The 16,484-nt window shown below is 38.5% G+C and overlaps 1 protein-coding gene across 1 annotated transcript in view; it reads right to left on the bottom strand.

The window, feature by feature from the left end:
* Positions 1-16,047, bottom strand: part of LOC126841112 (division abnormally delayed protein-like) — a 51,325-nt gene extending 35,278 nt beyond the window's left edge. Inside the window, exon 1 of the mRNA XM_050577402.1 lies at positions 15,480-16,047. Within this exon, the coding sequence (XP_050433359.1) occupies positions 15,480-15,651 (172 nt within the window). The 5' untranslated portion in view covers positions 15,652-16,047. The remainder of the gene's footprint in view (positions 1-15,479) is intronic.
* Between the last annotated feature and the right edge of the window lie 437 nt (positions 16,048-16,484).

Below are 16,484 nucleotides of genomic sequence, written 5' to 3'. Positions count from 1 at the left end.
AAACTCGGTGGGGTGATATTCAAAGTGCACGAGGAAAAAAAATACCAAACCAGACGTGTCAGACGTTATCTCATACATATTATGCGCGAAAACCTTCACCGTCGGGGTTATTTATTAGTCTAGATCGCTCTCTTAATTGGCCAAACTCTCAATTTTTATATTATAATATTATGCGTTTTTAATGCGGGATCCACGCACTGCATTTTTCCATTATTTTTACCTATGAAAACCGTGTGTGTGTGTGTTTGTTTTTGTATTTATATTGTCTCTGAGATGCACCGGCCAGTTCCTACTCTTATTTGGACGTCTCTTAAACACATTTAAGATTAGGATTTATTTTAAGATGCAGTAGGACACTTATCGTGCAGTAAAACATTTAAATAATGTACTTGACTTTAGGAATATTATACAATATTATATTATTATATGAAATACGGACCTAATCATTTGTTTTGTCTCGATAAAACTGACAAAATAGGTTTAAAGTAAAACACATACGTGTGTAGTTGAAAAAGTCCTTACAATAAAGCCTGATTATTGTAAGGCCAAATATAACAGGTATGCGTAAGAGGTTTACTCTGGGCTTACCGAAGCCAGGCGCCCAGGTGCACTCGTTTGGACTACAAATACCATAGTGTTAAGTTCATCAGCCATGTTTAACTTTCTGGAAAAACTCAAACAACACGTGTACGCCCCGAACGCGGTCTTACACGGTTGGTTAAACCTACGTCAGACACGCGTGTGCCTTGCAGTATTATTTTTGGGCGCGGATGAACTTGACGTGAGTGCTTAGTCAACCGAATAAACTGCACGCTTGATGTATCGCCAATTTTCGGTCAATACAAAATATCACACACCCACCGATCGACTGCGAGAAAAGTGTTTTCAGTGTTTTTTAAGTGGTGTTGATTAATTCATTTTTTTTTATTTTTGAAAACAAGACTATACCGTTGACGTTTGCTAATGGGATTAACTACACGGTTTGTAAAGCAGACACGCTAATAACCGGTCTAATGTGTTATTATTGTTCAGGTTTGATGAACAAGATCACGAGAGGTATTGAAAGGAACAAAAAAAAAAAATAAAGAAAGTTCTAAAATATTACTATATTGTGTATGTTAATAGTGACAATACGCCTATTGTGTATTATATTATTACAATAATGAAAAAAAAAATATCGAGGCGGGGCTAAAGAACCGGACGAGACTATTTAATATTATAATTTATATACATAGTGTCCAGAGGGAAACAATTATTTATTTAGACGTTTTTAATTGAACGGTGATCGGCTCATAACGTATAATATATTTATTGGGGAGCTGCTTGTGTATCGGATCTCCGCCGGTGGTCGACCGGTCGTCGGATGAAGAAATCACGACGAAGTCCAAGAGAAACCCGTAAAAAACAAAAAAACGTTTATTACTATTATTATATTATTGCAATGGGAACTATAGCCGTTATTAAGTCGTTACCAATCGGGCGGTTTTTTTTTAAGATTATTGAGCCTTGCCAATCGTATAATTAATTGTTTGTTAAAAGTGCATCGAAGAAAACAACGCATAAAAATTTGAATAAAAAAAATATATACATGTACATAAATTACACACAAAACGATAAGAGTTATTGCACATTTTACTAAGTAAAAAGTGATAAATCACACGGCATTAAAAACCGGGCGTTCTTAACCCGAGTTGGTGAGAACTTTGATTAATTAATTTATAACGTTGTCGGCGGCCAACAACGAGTCGGGTAAGAATTTGTTTTTATTTTTTCGATTATTTTTTATTTCAAGCGACTTGACAGAAATGGTGGCGGCAGAGGGGTCGACATTCCTATGCGTTTTGGATTACAGTTTCCCACAAACGTGAGAAACGTCAACACTCATCCGCAAACGGTACATTTTTTTTCGTCTTTATCAATCCGTCCAATACTAGTGTTTCTGTGTGTGCAAAAATGTTGCGCACAAATCACAATACTATATTACAAAGTTAAAAAATCAAACCAAGCTAACAAAAACGCTGAACACTACCAAGACTAACGGATCATCATTTTAGTTCTGATTCCATTTGGTTCAATAACTACCAAAAAGGAAGTGCTAACAAATAAACATAGGTACACTATTTTTTTAGTAATTTGGTAAAAAAAGTACACAAAAATAGTCGACATAAAACTTGCACGGTAATTTGAGTGAAAATGATCCAAGCAAATTAATTAGTTAAGCATTGGTGATAACTAATTAATAAATATACACATAAGACAAAAAACAAAAATGCAGTTGTCCTATTAACTATCATTTAGCTCGACTGTTCTCGATTGTATAGTTCAATTCGATTTTTAAATCACGTGCGTTTTACATAAAAAACTTTTTAAAAATATGTTAAGTACACTCGCCAAGTTTATAATGATTAGCCAGTCGTACGCAGTTCGGTGTGTTTACTACTATTCGAGGTTCACAAACACCCACTGCAGCGGTCAGCGGGACGGAAACGGCATTTCAACTTTGTCACAATCCAAATTTATTCATCATGTAGATTTGAATAAATAAAACATGTTAATATTTAAAAAAAATATGTATTTATTTGGCGCACAGCAATCATCATAATATTATGCGGGTAATGTGCGACAAGCGGCTTATTCCATTCTCGGCGGGGGGCCATCGCATTTGATCCAAGCGCCCACACGACCGTTAGAGCTTGTTGTGTAATATTTAATATGTATATTATAATAATTATACTAAGTATGAAATATTATTTTCAAGAGGCCGACGGTGGGGACGGAAAGCGCAGGAAGGACGTGCAAACTACCGGGTAAAAATCGGGCATGTATTACTTATGTATATATAGTCATATTTATTTTTATCGACTATCGCTCGTCTTCTTCGTCGTTAAGACGCGCACACGATTATTCAGTCGAAACCGGTCCCCGACGTGTATACAAATTAAATTAAAAAATGAGAAAAAAACACACACACATGCACGGCAGATCAAATATCTTTATTTGAAGAGAAAAAAATCGGGGGGCTACTATATTTTTCCCGTATTCCAAATGACGGTAATATATCACGTTTGACCCGTTTATAGAAATTAAGTGCCCGGCGCGGCGGCGGCCTTGCCGATGGCGCACGGAGAGCGGCGGTGGTCCATTATAATTCACGGGCTGATCGCCTTTACTCTGCAATGTTGGTGGGAATCGTTGCGCACATCCGAAACGGCCTGTCGTGTGCCATATTTTGTATACTTGGTACGGTCCAACGTTTTGAAATGTCAGAGTTTGCGAAAACCCGGTCTTTTTTCATTTCTTTTTTTTTTTTGTATACCTACATAAACCCGACGAAACCAATGTTTTTGAGAAAAATACTTATTATTTTCTGGGCATAAATAAAAAAACCCACGACTGCATAGGATATTTTGGTGGGAAAGAAATCCACAACAAATACGAGGAAACCGTTTGGAGAAGTCTCTTCGCATAGCACACATTGTGCTATGAGAAATATGTCCTCGGGGCAGGAAGTGCGACGACTACTGTCTTAGGTTGCCACCTGGACGTGAAAAAGAATAGATCCTAATTCTTTATAGATAGGCGCTTCTTCACAGTCTTATATCTACTTATGTATCTTTTCACGTCGTTTAAACGTTCGAACATCATACAGCATCTGCCGCGGAGATTATTTTCCATATAACATACAAATCACACACTGGCCGTGAGATAAGATCAACATACGTATAATATAAATTAATCATATTATTATTCACGGGTAAGCGCGTATAAGGTATACCGCGGAGATCCCGGGGAGTCGAACACAATATAATATACTTGGTCGGGCATTTTTAGTGATGTATAATACACGTTTAAGTATTTAATTATGGCGATGCTTTATTATTTTTTTTTCTTCACATCGACACCCGAGAACAGCCGATATTATATTGTACTTTTGGGATTATATAACAAAACTATATGACTATTATTAATATGTATAGCTGCCGCCACAGAGTCCTTCGGATTTCAATGGAAGATTTAAAAAAATTATATACAAGTCTATATACATATATATGTATACGGACCGGCACTATTGCGGGGGACAAAGAGCGGTAGCGCCGGCAAAATGACGGTTTCATTGTAAATAATAATAATAAAATAGGAATTATTACGTCACCGTATATACATGTATTTTGTTTTCTTTTTATGCCTTTTAATCCGTCCGAACGTGCGTTAGATAGAGGGAAAAAATTAAGAGACGAGCGTGGGTGCGACTGGGGCGCAGAAAATCACATTATGGACGGTTCTCTTCGGCGGCGCTTCCACACATAATAAAAGATGGTGCACTGCACTGACACTACCCGTACAACACAATATTATATAAGCGCACGGTAAATACATAAATGTAAGAATATATATGTATAAAAAACAAAATCTATTTATGAAACCGCGTACGGGCCTTGAACGTCTAGAAGAAAAATATTATGACAATAGAGATCGGTAGCAGGAGGACGATTTTGTCTCTACACACAAATAATATAATTCGGCGAGACTACCAGTCTTTCCTAAGTATAAGTGTATTATATGATATACCTACAAACAAAATAAACACATTATCGGTAACCGTCGACACGGTTAGGTTTTCCTCTCGCGTACGGACCGACCGTTTTCACCGTGCGCCGTTCAGCCCTCGTACGTTATTATTATTATTATTATTTATATATAATATCTAGACTATATATTATATACATTATACATCTAGATGCGTGCACGCGGACAGCAGTGGCAGCGCATGAGGAGGCGCTTTCGGCGAGGAGACGACACGACAACGATACAAGAGCATTGACCGCCTCCTAAGTCTCTCACAACAAGCCACCGGCATAACGAATTTTAAATTACCGTACACCTCCGTCGTCGCACTATCAAACTCTGTGCTCGACCGTATACACAGGATAGATGTATTATTATTTAATATATATGTATATCATTTCCTATGGCGCGAACGCTGCACCACTCGGGTAGGTACGCGTAGTGTTAGACTGTACGCACATTACTAGAAAGAAAGAACGAAACGGTAACGACCGGATACTGTATAATATAAGTCCGATCGATTTACTCCGTTAAACTTTGACAGTGCTATCTAGATTAATATTGACCGTGTGACTTTTCTCGGTATCGGGGCTCATCTATAGACACCTCGGACTCGAACCCCGTGAACGTCACTTGTCCGCGAGTCGCCCACTCACGTGTTACGATAAAAAAATAAAATGATGGATTACAACAATGACAGTAAACAGGCGTAACGCGAGACAAGTAACACCTGTGTTCTCCGCGCCGCAACAATTGGTATGATCTGTGTAGCAAAAGGGGGACAAAAATAGAAGCGTCGAATAATAATAATAATATTGATATCGACCATCCAGGGAACGGGTCGGGCTTGTCGAACGGAGCACATTTCTTTTGTCCTGAGGAAATATAGTCTTCAAACCGTGGTACTGATCAGAGTCGGACCCGTTCGGAGGTGGGTTGGATAATAGAGTCTAACTGGTCGGCTTGAACGAGTAAACAAATTGTTTTCATACAATATTGTCGTTTGTGGCAAATTTGAAATTAGCAAACGCCGTTGACATTTTTTTTGAAAAGAGAGTGGTGAGATGAAACAAAATATTGATGATTATCCGGAATTGGAAAACGTAATGCGTTATCTAGTGTCGGTTAAACACTGCGTAGAGCCGGCGCCTCGGGACAGTGCACCGATCTTATGGTCAATCAAAGTATGATGTAATCGTGTACTTAAGCGGCGTCCCCGGAAAATGGCCTAAGGAGGGAACACATTTAATACATAATATAGACCACCCAATTTATTATTAATTAAACGCGATGAGAAATATGATGATGCTACGACGAATTATGTAACCATTATGTGTTATGTTGTACGCCAACAAGAAACATGTGCGGATACAAAAGGAGACTGCCTCTGTTCGATACCTACTCCGTCAACAGGCCCCTTAATTTTTCTATACAAAAATGTTAACCTGAACAACTTATCGTTAAGACATAATCCGGTTTAGAGTCATCTTTAGGCGGCCGTAAAGCAAATGAACGCCAGTCAACAACTAATAGTGGATTTATACAACAGTACATTTATATTTATTCAGCGTACAACAACATAATATTATCATTATTATTTCACAAGACCAGAAATCTTGGTCTGCACGCGACCACACAGGGTATGACATAAATGTACTGACGCATAATATTATACTAACAACATTATCAAGATTTCGAATAGTTATTAATGTCTTGAATAACGCCGGTGTTTGACATTGATAATTAATATATGAAAATGATGACCGGAATCGCATACAAAGTATTATAACGATGGGGAGAAAATTCAATAGGAAACTGACTGCTAATAATATTATTTTGTAAGTCTTGGTCCACGCACGCGTTTCTCGGCTGACCTCGAATCTGCCGGTGTGTATACTAGAATTAAATGATGATTTTTAACCGAGTCGTCCCACACGACTTCCGTGTCGACACACTTATTTGACGCCATCTGATACACAATGGTTTTTTTTTTTTGCATAAGGATTGCATCGAAAAATGGTTGCATTTTTACTACCGTCATCTTGGACGGGTATAAGCGCACTCAAAGAACAATGCATCTTTTTATAATAAGTCATCAGCTATAAAAAAAAAATATATTTCTATGCTTTTGTAAGCTACTGTATTATAAATTGTTTTATGAAAATTTCTCTAGGGAAATCACGAAAAAAATTACTTGAAAATTGAACTTCGTCTACTCCACCCAGTACAATACATATGCGTTGAAACTTTATGTTAAACGGACTAATATTTGGTACATTGACTATAATTGTATATATTATTATATTATAGCAATATTTACTTTTATACCCTAAATATTGTACCCAAAAAAGAAAAATCCGTTAGATTAATATAAAGTTCCGTGATACACATTCTAATTTCTATGATATCAAATTTTTTACCCGAAATCTCTTTGATTAAATCAATCACAATTAGTATTTAATTTCAAACGAGGCCTCATTCCTCAGAGAAGGACAAAGTTTCACCTTCTGGAAACTTTCAAAACTACTTATCTTTACAACGAGGACTTCACGTTTCGACTTCGAAAACTACTCCCGGAATAGTTTCCGGTAGTCTTTTGTAAACTAATACCTATACCTATTAATTAGTCGTGTGCCCGCTTTTAGACGACTCGCTCGAATACGAGACGACGGTATGGCGGTTTTAAGAGTCTTTTGGCGGTGCAGTGTGAATACTATGTGTCAATGAAAATAATGTACATAATTCATAATAACGAGCGAAGTCAACGCTTTTGTCTTGGTCACGTCGAGCGACTTTTGCACGCCAACTTTAAGAATTTCCCAACCCGGCTTTCCTGCCTACGCGCACACACAATGGAAAAAGTCGTTTTTGAATAGAATTAATTCATATAGCTCTAGCGCTCACGACCGGTCCAAGTACAACGGCGACGACCGGCCAATATTATTATCATTATCATTATTATATTGTACACCGCGGCGGTTGGGTTCTCACGAGCATATTCCAGGAATCATGTTATTGCCAGAACTCGGGCGCTCTTGATTTATATACGCCGGTACTATTATAATATACACATGATATTATAATAATAATAACATAAGGTACGCGGGGAGTTCGGCGAACAACCTTGAAACCTCGCAGACGATAACAACGATCGAGAAGACACGCGCGGAACTTAATAATAATAATAATATACATGTAAATCGCATCTCAGCCGAACCTAGAAGAGACACAGTAGTAGTCTAATCGGTTCGCACCCGTCCGGTTGGTCCGACAACCCTTTGACCGCTATCGTACGTGACCCTTTGCTATGGGCACCGGATTACACGGGTAGTCAAAATATTCCATGTGAACGCAATGGGTCAACGGAAACGGTGGCTAAACCAACGCCTAGTTATTATTTTGAATTTTACGGCTATTCGACGGGTCGCACTCCCCCCCCCTCCAGTCGTTAAACCTATCCTCGATGGCCATTGCCGGGCACGCGTCGGCAGACCCTCGTTTCTAATTACTTTAGTCTCCTATATATATATTGTCGGGGAGCCTCGTCAGTGTATCCACTGTCTAATACATGTTCCTTTAATTATTCGCAACGCACCTGTTGTTTAGGCAAATCGCATGTACCCATTACCCGGAAGCGTGGTTAAGTGGTTCCTCGTTAACACCCGGCCATGGCCACAACTGACTGGATCCAAAGCTTCGGATCGTCACCGTACTAAAAATATTTATACTGATATATTATCGTCAAATCCGACCTTGGGCGCAGGGACCACTCGGCCGGCGGTCGAGACCGGCATATAGGTGAGCTGACATAGGTACCTACAGGTCCGCGTGGGAGGCACGCATTATTATTATGACTATATAGGTACCGCATACTCCGGCGGCGGGCCACCGGCGTTAAAAAACCACCGGGGCCAGACCGAATGGAATGCAGCAGGCAGTCGCCCCTGCACCGCCGCGCTACCCCGTCGCGAACACCACCGCCACAGTCGCAGCCAGTACCTGACCTTTTCACGCGCTTTACACTTACACCATAGTACTCATAAACTCGCAGCCTTTTTTTTTCTCGATAAAGTAACGAAAAGCTGACCTCAGAAAGAAAGGTTTGCCAAAGAAGACCGAGAGAAACCAAACAACAAGTCGTACCCTATTCACTGACAACTGCAAAAATGAAACTAAATTGTGACAAAACTTTGTGCGAATGTTAATATGGATATGAATAGAAATAATAATTTCCATAGAAGCAAAAAAAAACAGCACATTATTTTTGTTTAAACATAAGTTTTATCGAGTTTACTACTAACAAACTGAGCCAGCTGGTTCGATTTCCCCCCGAAAACCCATATTATTGTCGACTATGCGGTTTACAACAAGGTACATGGTTTTACAACAGCTACTAGTTTTTGATTTCTAGTCTAATGACATATATATAATTATTGATCGATTAAACTGGTCCCAGACGTCGTATGGTGTTAAATCGAACCTATTAGACGTTGGCGCCTGACCATTATAAGTAATTTTATTCTATGCATAGACATTTTTCCATTTATACCTATTTTTAGAAAACTGGTTTTTAACATAATATGTTTGAACTATTACATTATTCGTAACATTTTTAATTTCGATGTATAAATGAAAAAAAAAAAAAACACTAAATTCTATAACAAGTGGGCATAATTTTATTTTCAGTAATATTTTTGTTATATTATAAAAAACTATAAGCTTTGCCAAGAATACTTTCAATGGTTTTAAAACAAGGTTTCAGTTTTTTTATTTTCATCAGTCGTTCTGGTAGATTAACTGGGCAAAATATACTTAAGTCCGTTCCTTAACCGTCAACGTTATTATCCTGCGAGGCTGTGAATATTGCAATCCGGTTATTAAGAGAATATGTTTTTATTAACTTTGAAATGTCTTACCCGGCACGAGTCTATAGAGATCGGTCATTAACTAGTTGTCAACCGTCGACGAAAAACCGTCGTAAAAAAAGCCTTTTAAAAAATAATACCGCGGGCTATCCGCCCTATTTACAACGTTGATAAATACTTTTGGCGCATTTCCCGGTGACGTTTAAAACGGGGATACGGTTTCTTTCATAAGTTTTTGTCGGCTTCGCCCAAAACGCCCAAGTGTACGGCTCGCGGACAGTGTTTTCAACAAATAATACTAGTCGATTTATTTACCAACCCTTTATTAAATAGTAGATTTATATGAACGCGGAGATATTAATAATTGTGCTAAAACCGACCAAACCCATTGACATGAGACTCGTTTAAGAAGCATTGACCGCAAAGTCCGTCCCCTGTACAGACGGCGCGGCAACGACGTGACCAAATGATACCGTTTCACTAAAAATCTCCAATATTATTTTTTCCATACAAACGTTTAATCTTATTATGGAACGATCAATACATAATAGAAGAAACGAGTTAGCAGTTGGGGTGTGTTTGTAAGAATTATAAAGGTGTACGTTTGTAGGGTAAGTTTTTAATGATAACAAATAAAAAAAACTTTATAATACGTTATGTGCTGGCGTGGAACGTTCGATAAGCGATACAGATTCATTTATTTAATGGCGGGTCAACGACCAACTGTAAGAGGTGCTCAATATAATTCAGTATCGCCGATATGAACCGATGTAGGAAACGATGTTTTTATCCTGCTCCGTGAACCGGAGTAGCCGACCCCAAACGGTGGATTGATAAGGCGAGAACAAGAAGAAATGTTCGTTAAAAACTAATAATACACTCGAACGCCGCGCCGTGTTTGCCCGTCCCACGGAACTTTCCGCCGGTGTTTATACTCAATTTGAAATGTTTTCTTAGAGAGACCGTGTGCGACGTCACGTTTTAAAGAGATAAAAAACACTTTGGAAATGCCTTAGTAACAAGCGCTAAGAAATTATTTAGCTTGTGTACATATACATTAAAGATTTAAGAGCGTCTCCGTACGCCATATATTATATTGGGCCGTTTACACGACGTGTAATATACTGACGCGATAAAGTATATTACATTAAGTTGCGCGGACGTGCTGTTTGTTTTTTTTTTCTTTGGTTTTTGGCAGATACTAGAAAATATTTTCGTTGCTTGTATGTATACACCAGCAGCCGACACCGGGCTCTGGCAACGGGCCACGACAAGAGCCGACAGAACCCAAAGCCGCTGTCTAATAACGTTGGGGGCCTCTAAACTCAAAGAACGATGCGGCTATCGTGTGTCCGATTATATTATAATAATAAATTGGTTTTGTTTTTTTTTGCAACAAGCATTAAATTTCAAACGACGAAATCGAATACTGCATACGCAGGGGCAGTCTTTGAACATTTTTTCGACCTGCCGACGAATCGGCTATTAACCCGTATGTGGAATTTGCCCCCTTACCTCCCTCATTTTGACGCCTATTTATAAAAAAGAAATTAACAATAGACTCGACCTAGCGCATTACCGACATAAAAGGTAGGTCGCCAAGTGCCAACCCCACACATACACAATTTATACAGATAGGTATGCTAAAAGAAATTTAGGCAAATACCTTTACCTTTATATACAGACATGAAAATGTCTTTAGCGCGAATATAGCACTAGATACCAAAGTAATCATAATAATATTCATATATGAACATCAGATATACATCCTCGCCATTACTAAGTCATAGGTAACATTGTAATAAGCGAATACTTTATATAAAATGTGTATTGTAATGTAATATTATGTATGGTATTGTCGAATGTCGCTCGACACAGTTGTGCATCATTCGAATAAAACGATAATATGTGAATTTATTATTATTATATTAAAAATTATTTAAAATGCGTGAATGGATCGTGACTAGAGGATACCATAGTGTATTTTTAATTGTGTGTAGTTAAATAGTATTACATAAATGGCATGCCTATTTAATTAATTAAATATATACCTACTTAAAACTATAGAATTCCATTTTACAAGGGAATCAAGAATACACATTTTTTCCTCCGAATTTTTTTTAATTTTGTTCGAATAAAATATTTACTCATCTCCGGTTATTGTTCAATATTCTCGTCGAGCACAGATGTTATACAACAATAAGACTACATCCATTCACATACAATGTTCATGTTCGGTAGCTGCAGGATACGATAAGCATGCATTTGGATTCTTTATTTTAAGCAAATCGCTATTTACTATATCTACTCAGCGTGGTTTTCATTTGCGGTATTGTTTCCGGCAGGGAAAAGGGCGTTCCCGACCTCAAAGAGTCGAGGTCCTTCGTCAATCGCTAATCGAGGATAAAATATAGCTGGTGTGCGTTTACATTTATTTTTTATGTTTTGAGTGTCGTATAGATGGAAACGAGGATTCGAGTTGACGTCAAAGAGCTTTTCGATGCGAAAGAATGTTGTCGAAGGAGAATCATTGCAAATGGGCCCAATAAAAGAAAAAGGAATACTGAAAATTGATATGGTAGCCGTTAACCGATAATTTGAGCTCCAGGACTAATGGGCGGTGGTTAACGTGCATTATTATTATTATTTTGAGCGCGCGGTCACGATTAAGCATGTTATACACGAGTTTATAAGAGCCTCCTAGTCATCTTCGTCGGCGGCCACGTGTAATGGTAATAATCGTATAATGAAGTCATTGCGGTCTAATTTACAGAAAGAAAAAAAATAGAAACCGACGTGCTCAATTAACCGTTGTGTATAGGTATATCGTTTTCCCTATTTTTTTTTTTATTTACTCCAAAGAACACACCCCCTCGGGCTTAACACGATCCTCGTGTACACGGGTGGTAATTCATTATGACACGAGTAACACAAAGTACATACAACCGATCTATTTTGTTATACATCTACCGACGACGTAGTCCGTTGGTAAAAAGTATTTACCTAACAGTTTGTCTGTGTTTATTAAAGTTTGATTGGTAAGTTTTCATAGAGTATTTTTTAAGATAATTACTTTTTTTTTTGTCTTTATTATTTTGCCTTTTACGTTAGCGCTCCCGTTTAATAGTGATTATCGTTTTTGTTAACAGACTTTTAAGGGGGAAGAAAGAGGGGAGAGAAAAACTTTCCTTCAAAGCGAATATATATGTATATATTTGTATTATTAAAATATTTATAAATAAAAATATTATTGTTATAGTGCTCGGGGAACCTTCTACTTGAATGGCTTGCTTGAGTCAATCAATTGCTCAAGTGTCGAAATTGGCGATACGCATGCTCGGGTCTCTGTATATAATCATATCCAATTGATACTTGTTGAGTTCCTATATGAATTAGGTCATCCGTTTTTTAGTGGTACTCGGAATTTTGAAAATCGAAAAATACCTCTTGTCGAGTGCTCACTAGCATATACTATTTTTAACACCGAGACCGTCGCCTTACGTTCACTAGAAACATGGCTACCGCAAATTCAGCGTTTAAAAGCTGTACAAATGTTTTAAGTGTGAATCAAACTTGTCTTCGATAAAGATCATCAACACATGAATAATCCTGAGTGTACAAGTTCGTTGGCGTATAACGTGCGTGTCCCTCCCTAACAGAATTCAGTATTGGACAATGTCCAATTATATAAAAGATTTATGAGGCCTGTAAAGGGGTACGGGGCACAAAATAAATGGGACTGTGCCTGAGACTACCCAATTCGAATTCGCACAAGCTGATAAAATAACACTAAACGGCTAAAAATACTTAAAGTATGAACAGACGGGAGTTTCAACAAATTGTCTACGATTTTATTTTTTAGTTTAAATTAACTAGAATTTCAACGTGAGTCGCTCAACGTCCAAAACAATTCCTACGAGTCCAATTTATTCTCTGATGCTGCAAATGTTTACTAAAAAGATAAAATGATTTTCGTAGGTTACCCTCGATAGCTTTTTGTTTAATAATCTATTTTTTTTTAACGTAGGTACTATTGTTGTGTATAAATGTGAACGGTCGATTAATATTATTAATAAAATGAGATTGTCCACGACCAGGTCACGTGCATTAAGGTCTGGGTCTGGGCCAACTCGAGTGTATTCGGGTCAATGCATATACATACGTATATTATAATATTAAAACAACATAGTGGGGGTGCCAAAAAAATAAAAGATTTTTCAACCCTAATTGGAGTTACTGCCGAAGGGTGCTGACCAAACCCCGATCGCCTGAGGTGTCGGTTCGATCGGTACTGATTTAAAAAAAAAACATTGAAACCTCCACCCCAAAAAACCCCCCGACAAATGACAAATAATTTCGTTTTAAAAAAAAATTGGCCCGTTGAAAATAAAACAGACACTTACTGGAGAGTAAATTGTTATTGTAATGTAACATGGCACATAACACCAAGTTGGCATTTGATAATTTTGTGTTTTAGATAAAATATGTTATCGCCTGTAATGGTTTTTACCGTGGATCGAGCCAATTGCTGACGTGATATTGCAAGTACAGCGCACGAGAGGAATTATATTGTTATTATTATTGGTGTTACTAAATACTATGACGTGATTCAGATCATCACACTCGAAAAAGACATAATTATAACAACAACCGGCAGAGTGTAGTATAACTAAAATATATCGAGTATATTATGTAAAGTCAAAAGGCAGGGTGGCTCTTGAAAAAAAAATCAGAAGCATTTTTTCCTCCGCTTATCATGTGCACTAGAAACGGCAATAAATACAAAACGCATTCTCAACAGTAATGTTTGCATGGCGTTGTAGTACTTGTGCAATTATTATTGTAATTATCGCAAAGAGATAGGTACCTACAGGCGGTCAGGACGGTGATATTTTGCACTCTAAGAGGCCCTAAACGAGTCGATAGAGAATGTGCACAACGGTTAATTAGACTGCAAAACGTTGTAGATTTTAATTTTATCAATTAGCAAACTCGATTCGACCGCAGCGGTGTCATTTTATCTCATTAGTTTCGCACGCTTCGATCCAACGCGATAGCAGTCTAATGGTATTATTATTATATTATAATAATTTTAACGCTTAAATGGTACCCAAGATAAATCCACAAACATGGCCGCTACGACGAATTTGACCTCTCGTTATCGGACAACAATCTGTTTTCTTATCTGCTTATCCTATTAATATACTTCGGCGATTTTACTCCACGTTGCAATGTTGCCTACGCTTTTGGCATGCTAACGTAGAGGATAGACACTACAAACGAACTAATTAAATAAATCTACCTAGCAGGTAACAATTGAAAAAAAATTTTACCGTAAAAACGGCAAAAGTCGGATCTGTTCTTTTTAGTTTTTATGTGCCGAGAATAGAATAGATACAGTTTAACTTATAAAATAATAATGTTATCTTAACTACTAAAAAAGAAAAATCTTCGTTTTAAAATACGAAAATACATTTAGAGCTATAAAAAATAGATGAACATAAAAATATCTAAGTCACGTCCTAATGGAATGTACAATATTATGCTTCTTGTGGATAGGTAATGTGTTAACACAAGTCATCACTCCTATAACTACTTATCCAATTCGATATTATTGTGAAGGTATGGTTTTAAATCAAAATCAAATGGGCACGACAAAACTTGGATAACACTTGAATAATAATTGAACAACACTTGGTTTTGTAACGTTGGAGTAAATTTGTTTTGTAAAAAATTGTGTTTTTCGGAGGAGCTAAAATCCAGCATAATTTGGATCTAAACCTCCTGAATACATTATCTACAATATTATTAGGTGCACATGGTTACCGTTCGGAGAACTGGTACTAACAGGGTTTCAGTCGGTGCTTGAAGACATATTTGTTTTAAGTTCAAGACAATGTGAAAAAACGTATCTCCTACTTCTCCCTCTACCTACCTAAATCTAGACTCTCGGTGAAGCACGCGACTGGTTCCAGCAGTGTAATTGCACACGGGGCTAATCGTAATGCTTAACGTACGTATAAAAAAAAAGGGCGGTTGATGACTTACCTTTGAGGACTTTTTGCGGAGTGTCGTAAAGTCCGACCGACCGGAAGTGTTCGACCGCTACACCGCAGTCGCTGACGGTTTCTTCGGCGGAAGCCGGATGCGCTTGACATTCCCACCGACGATGGCACAGCAACACGAGAAACGACGCCAACAACAACGACCGCATGGCCATTTCCGGTAAGACGATCGGTGCTAATTTGAATTTACCAACAAAAAACGGTACACCGCCGGGGCACTACGGCTATAGTGATAGTTGTGCGTAGACAGAATCCCGCTAGGCCAGCACACCGGCAAAGACGTCGTCTTCTTGTCGGCCGCGACACCACGAACGAACCGCGTTGCTATAATTGTTGCGGGGTTGCATCAAAACACGCGGCCGGGGGCAAACGAAAAACAATTTTAACAATCACAACGATATTTCTTTATTTTATTTGTTCATAGTTTTGGCGGCACGAATAAAATAAAGAAAAACGATAATCAAAAGTCTTGGCAAAACGGACACGCGACGACAAACGGCGGCGGCGGACAAGCGGTTGAGGACGGACGCGAGTGTGTCCGACCGGGTGTGAACGTGTCGACTGAGGACGGGGATTCGCGTCGCATCGTCCGGGGCGACGCCGCCGCTTCGGCAACCCAACGGGTGGGCGGCCCGCGCGGCTACGGTACGCGGGCGGGAGGAAAAGCCGGTCAGCTGTGCGGCCGCCGCGGGACGACGGACGATGGTGGCTGCAAGGGCGAACACGCGGCCGCGGGACGCCGGCCAACGACTCCATCTGTCGGTGGACGACGCGAGCCGCCGCGCGAGCGTCCGGTCGTTAACGCCGTGTTCCCACACGAATTATTATTATTATATTGTCGTTAAACAGCAAAAAAAAATAGCATGTGCACTAGTGCATAATATGCAGTATACATATAATACATGTATAACTCGGGAAAAATCGTAAAATTGCATAGACAGTGTTTAGTACTACTCGGTACCTACTGTAGAGTTGGGGGAATGAAACG

The sequence above is a fragment of the Adelges cooleyi genome, unplaced genomic scaffold (genome assembly GCF_023614345.1).
Source record: "Adelges cooleyi isolate 19-005CV unplaced genomic scaffold, UGA_ACOO_1.1 ACOO_flye_CR_arks_rails_tigmint_CR_PRNA_376, whole genome shotgun sequence".
Taxonomy (NCBI): domain Eukaryota; kingdom Metazoa; phylum Arthropoda; class Insecta; order Hemiptera; family Adelgidae; genus Adelges; species Adelges cooleyi.
The sequence above is the reverse complement of the archived record's forward strand: the minus strand, read 5'-3'. Positions and strand labels throughout refer to the sequence as shown.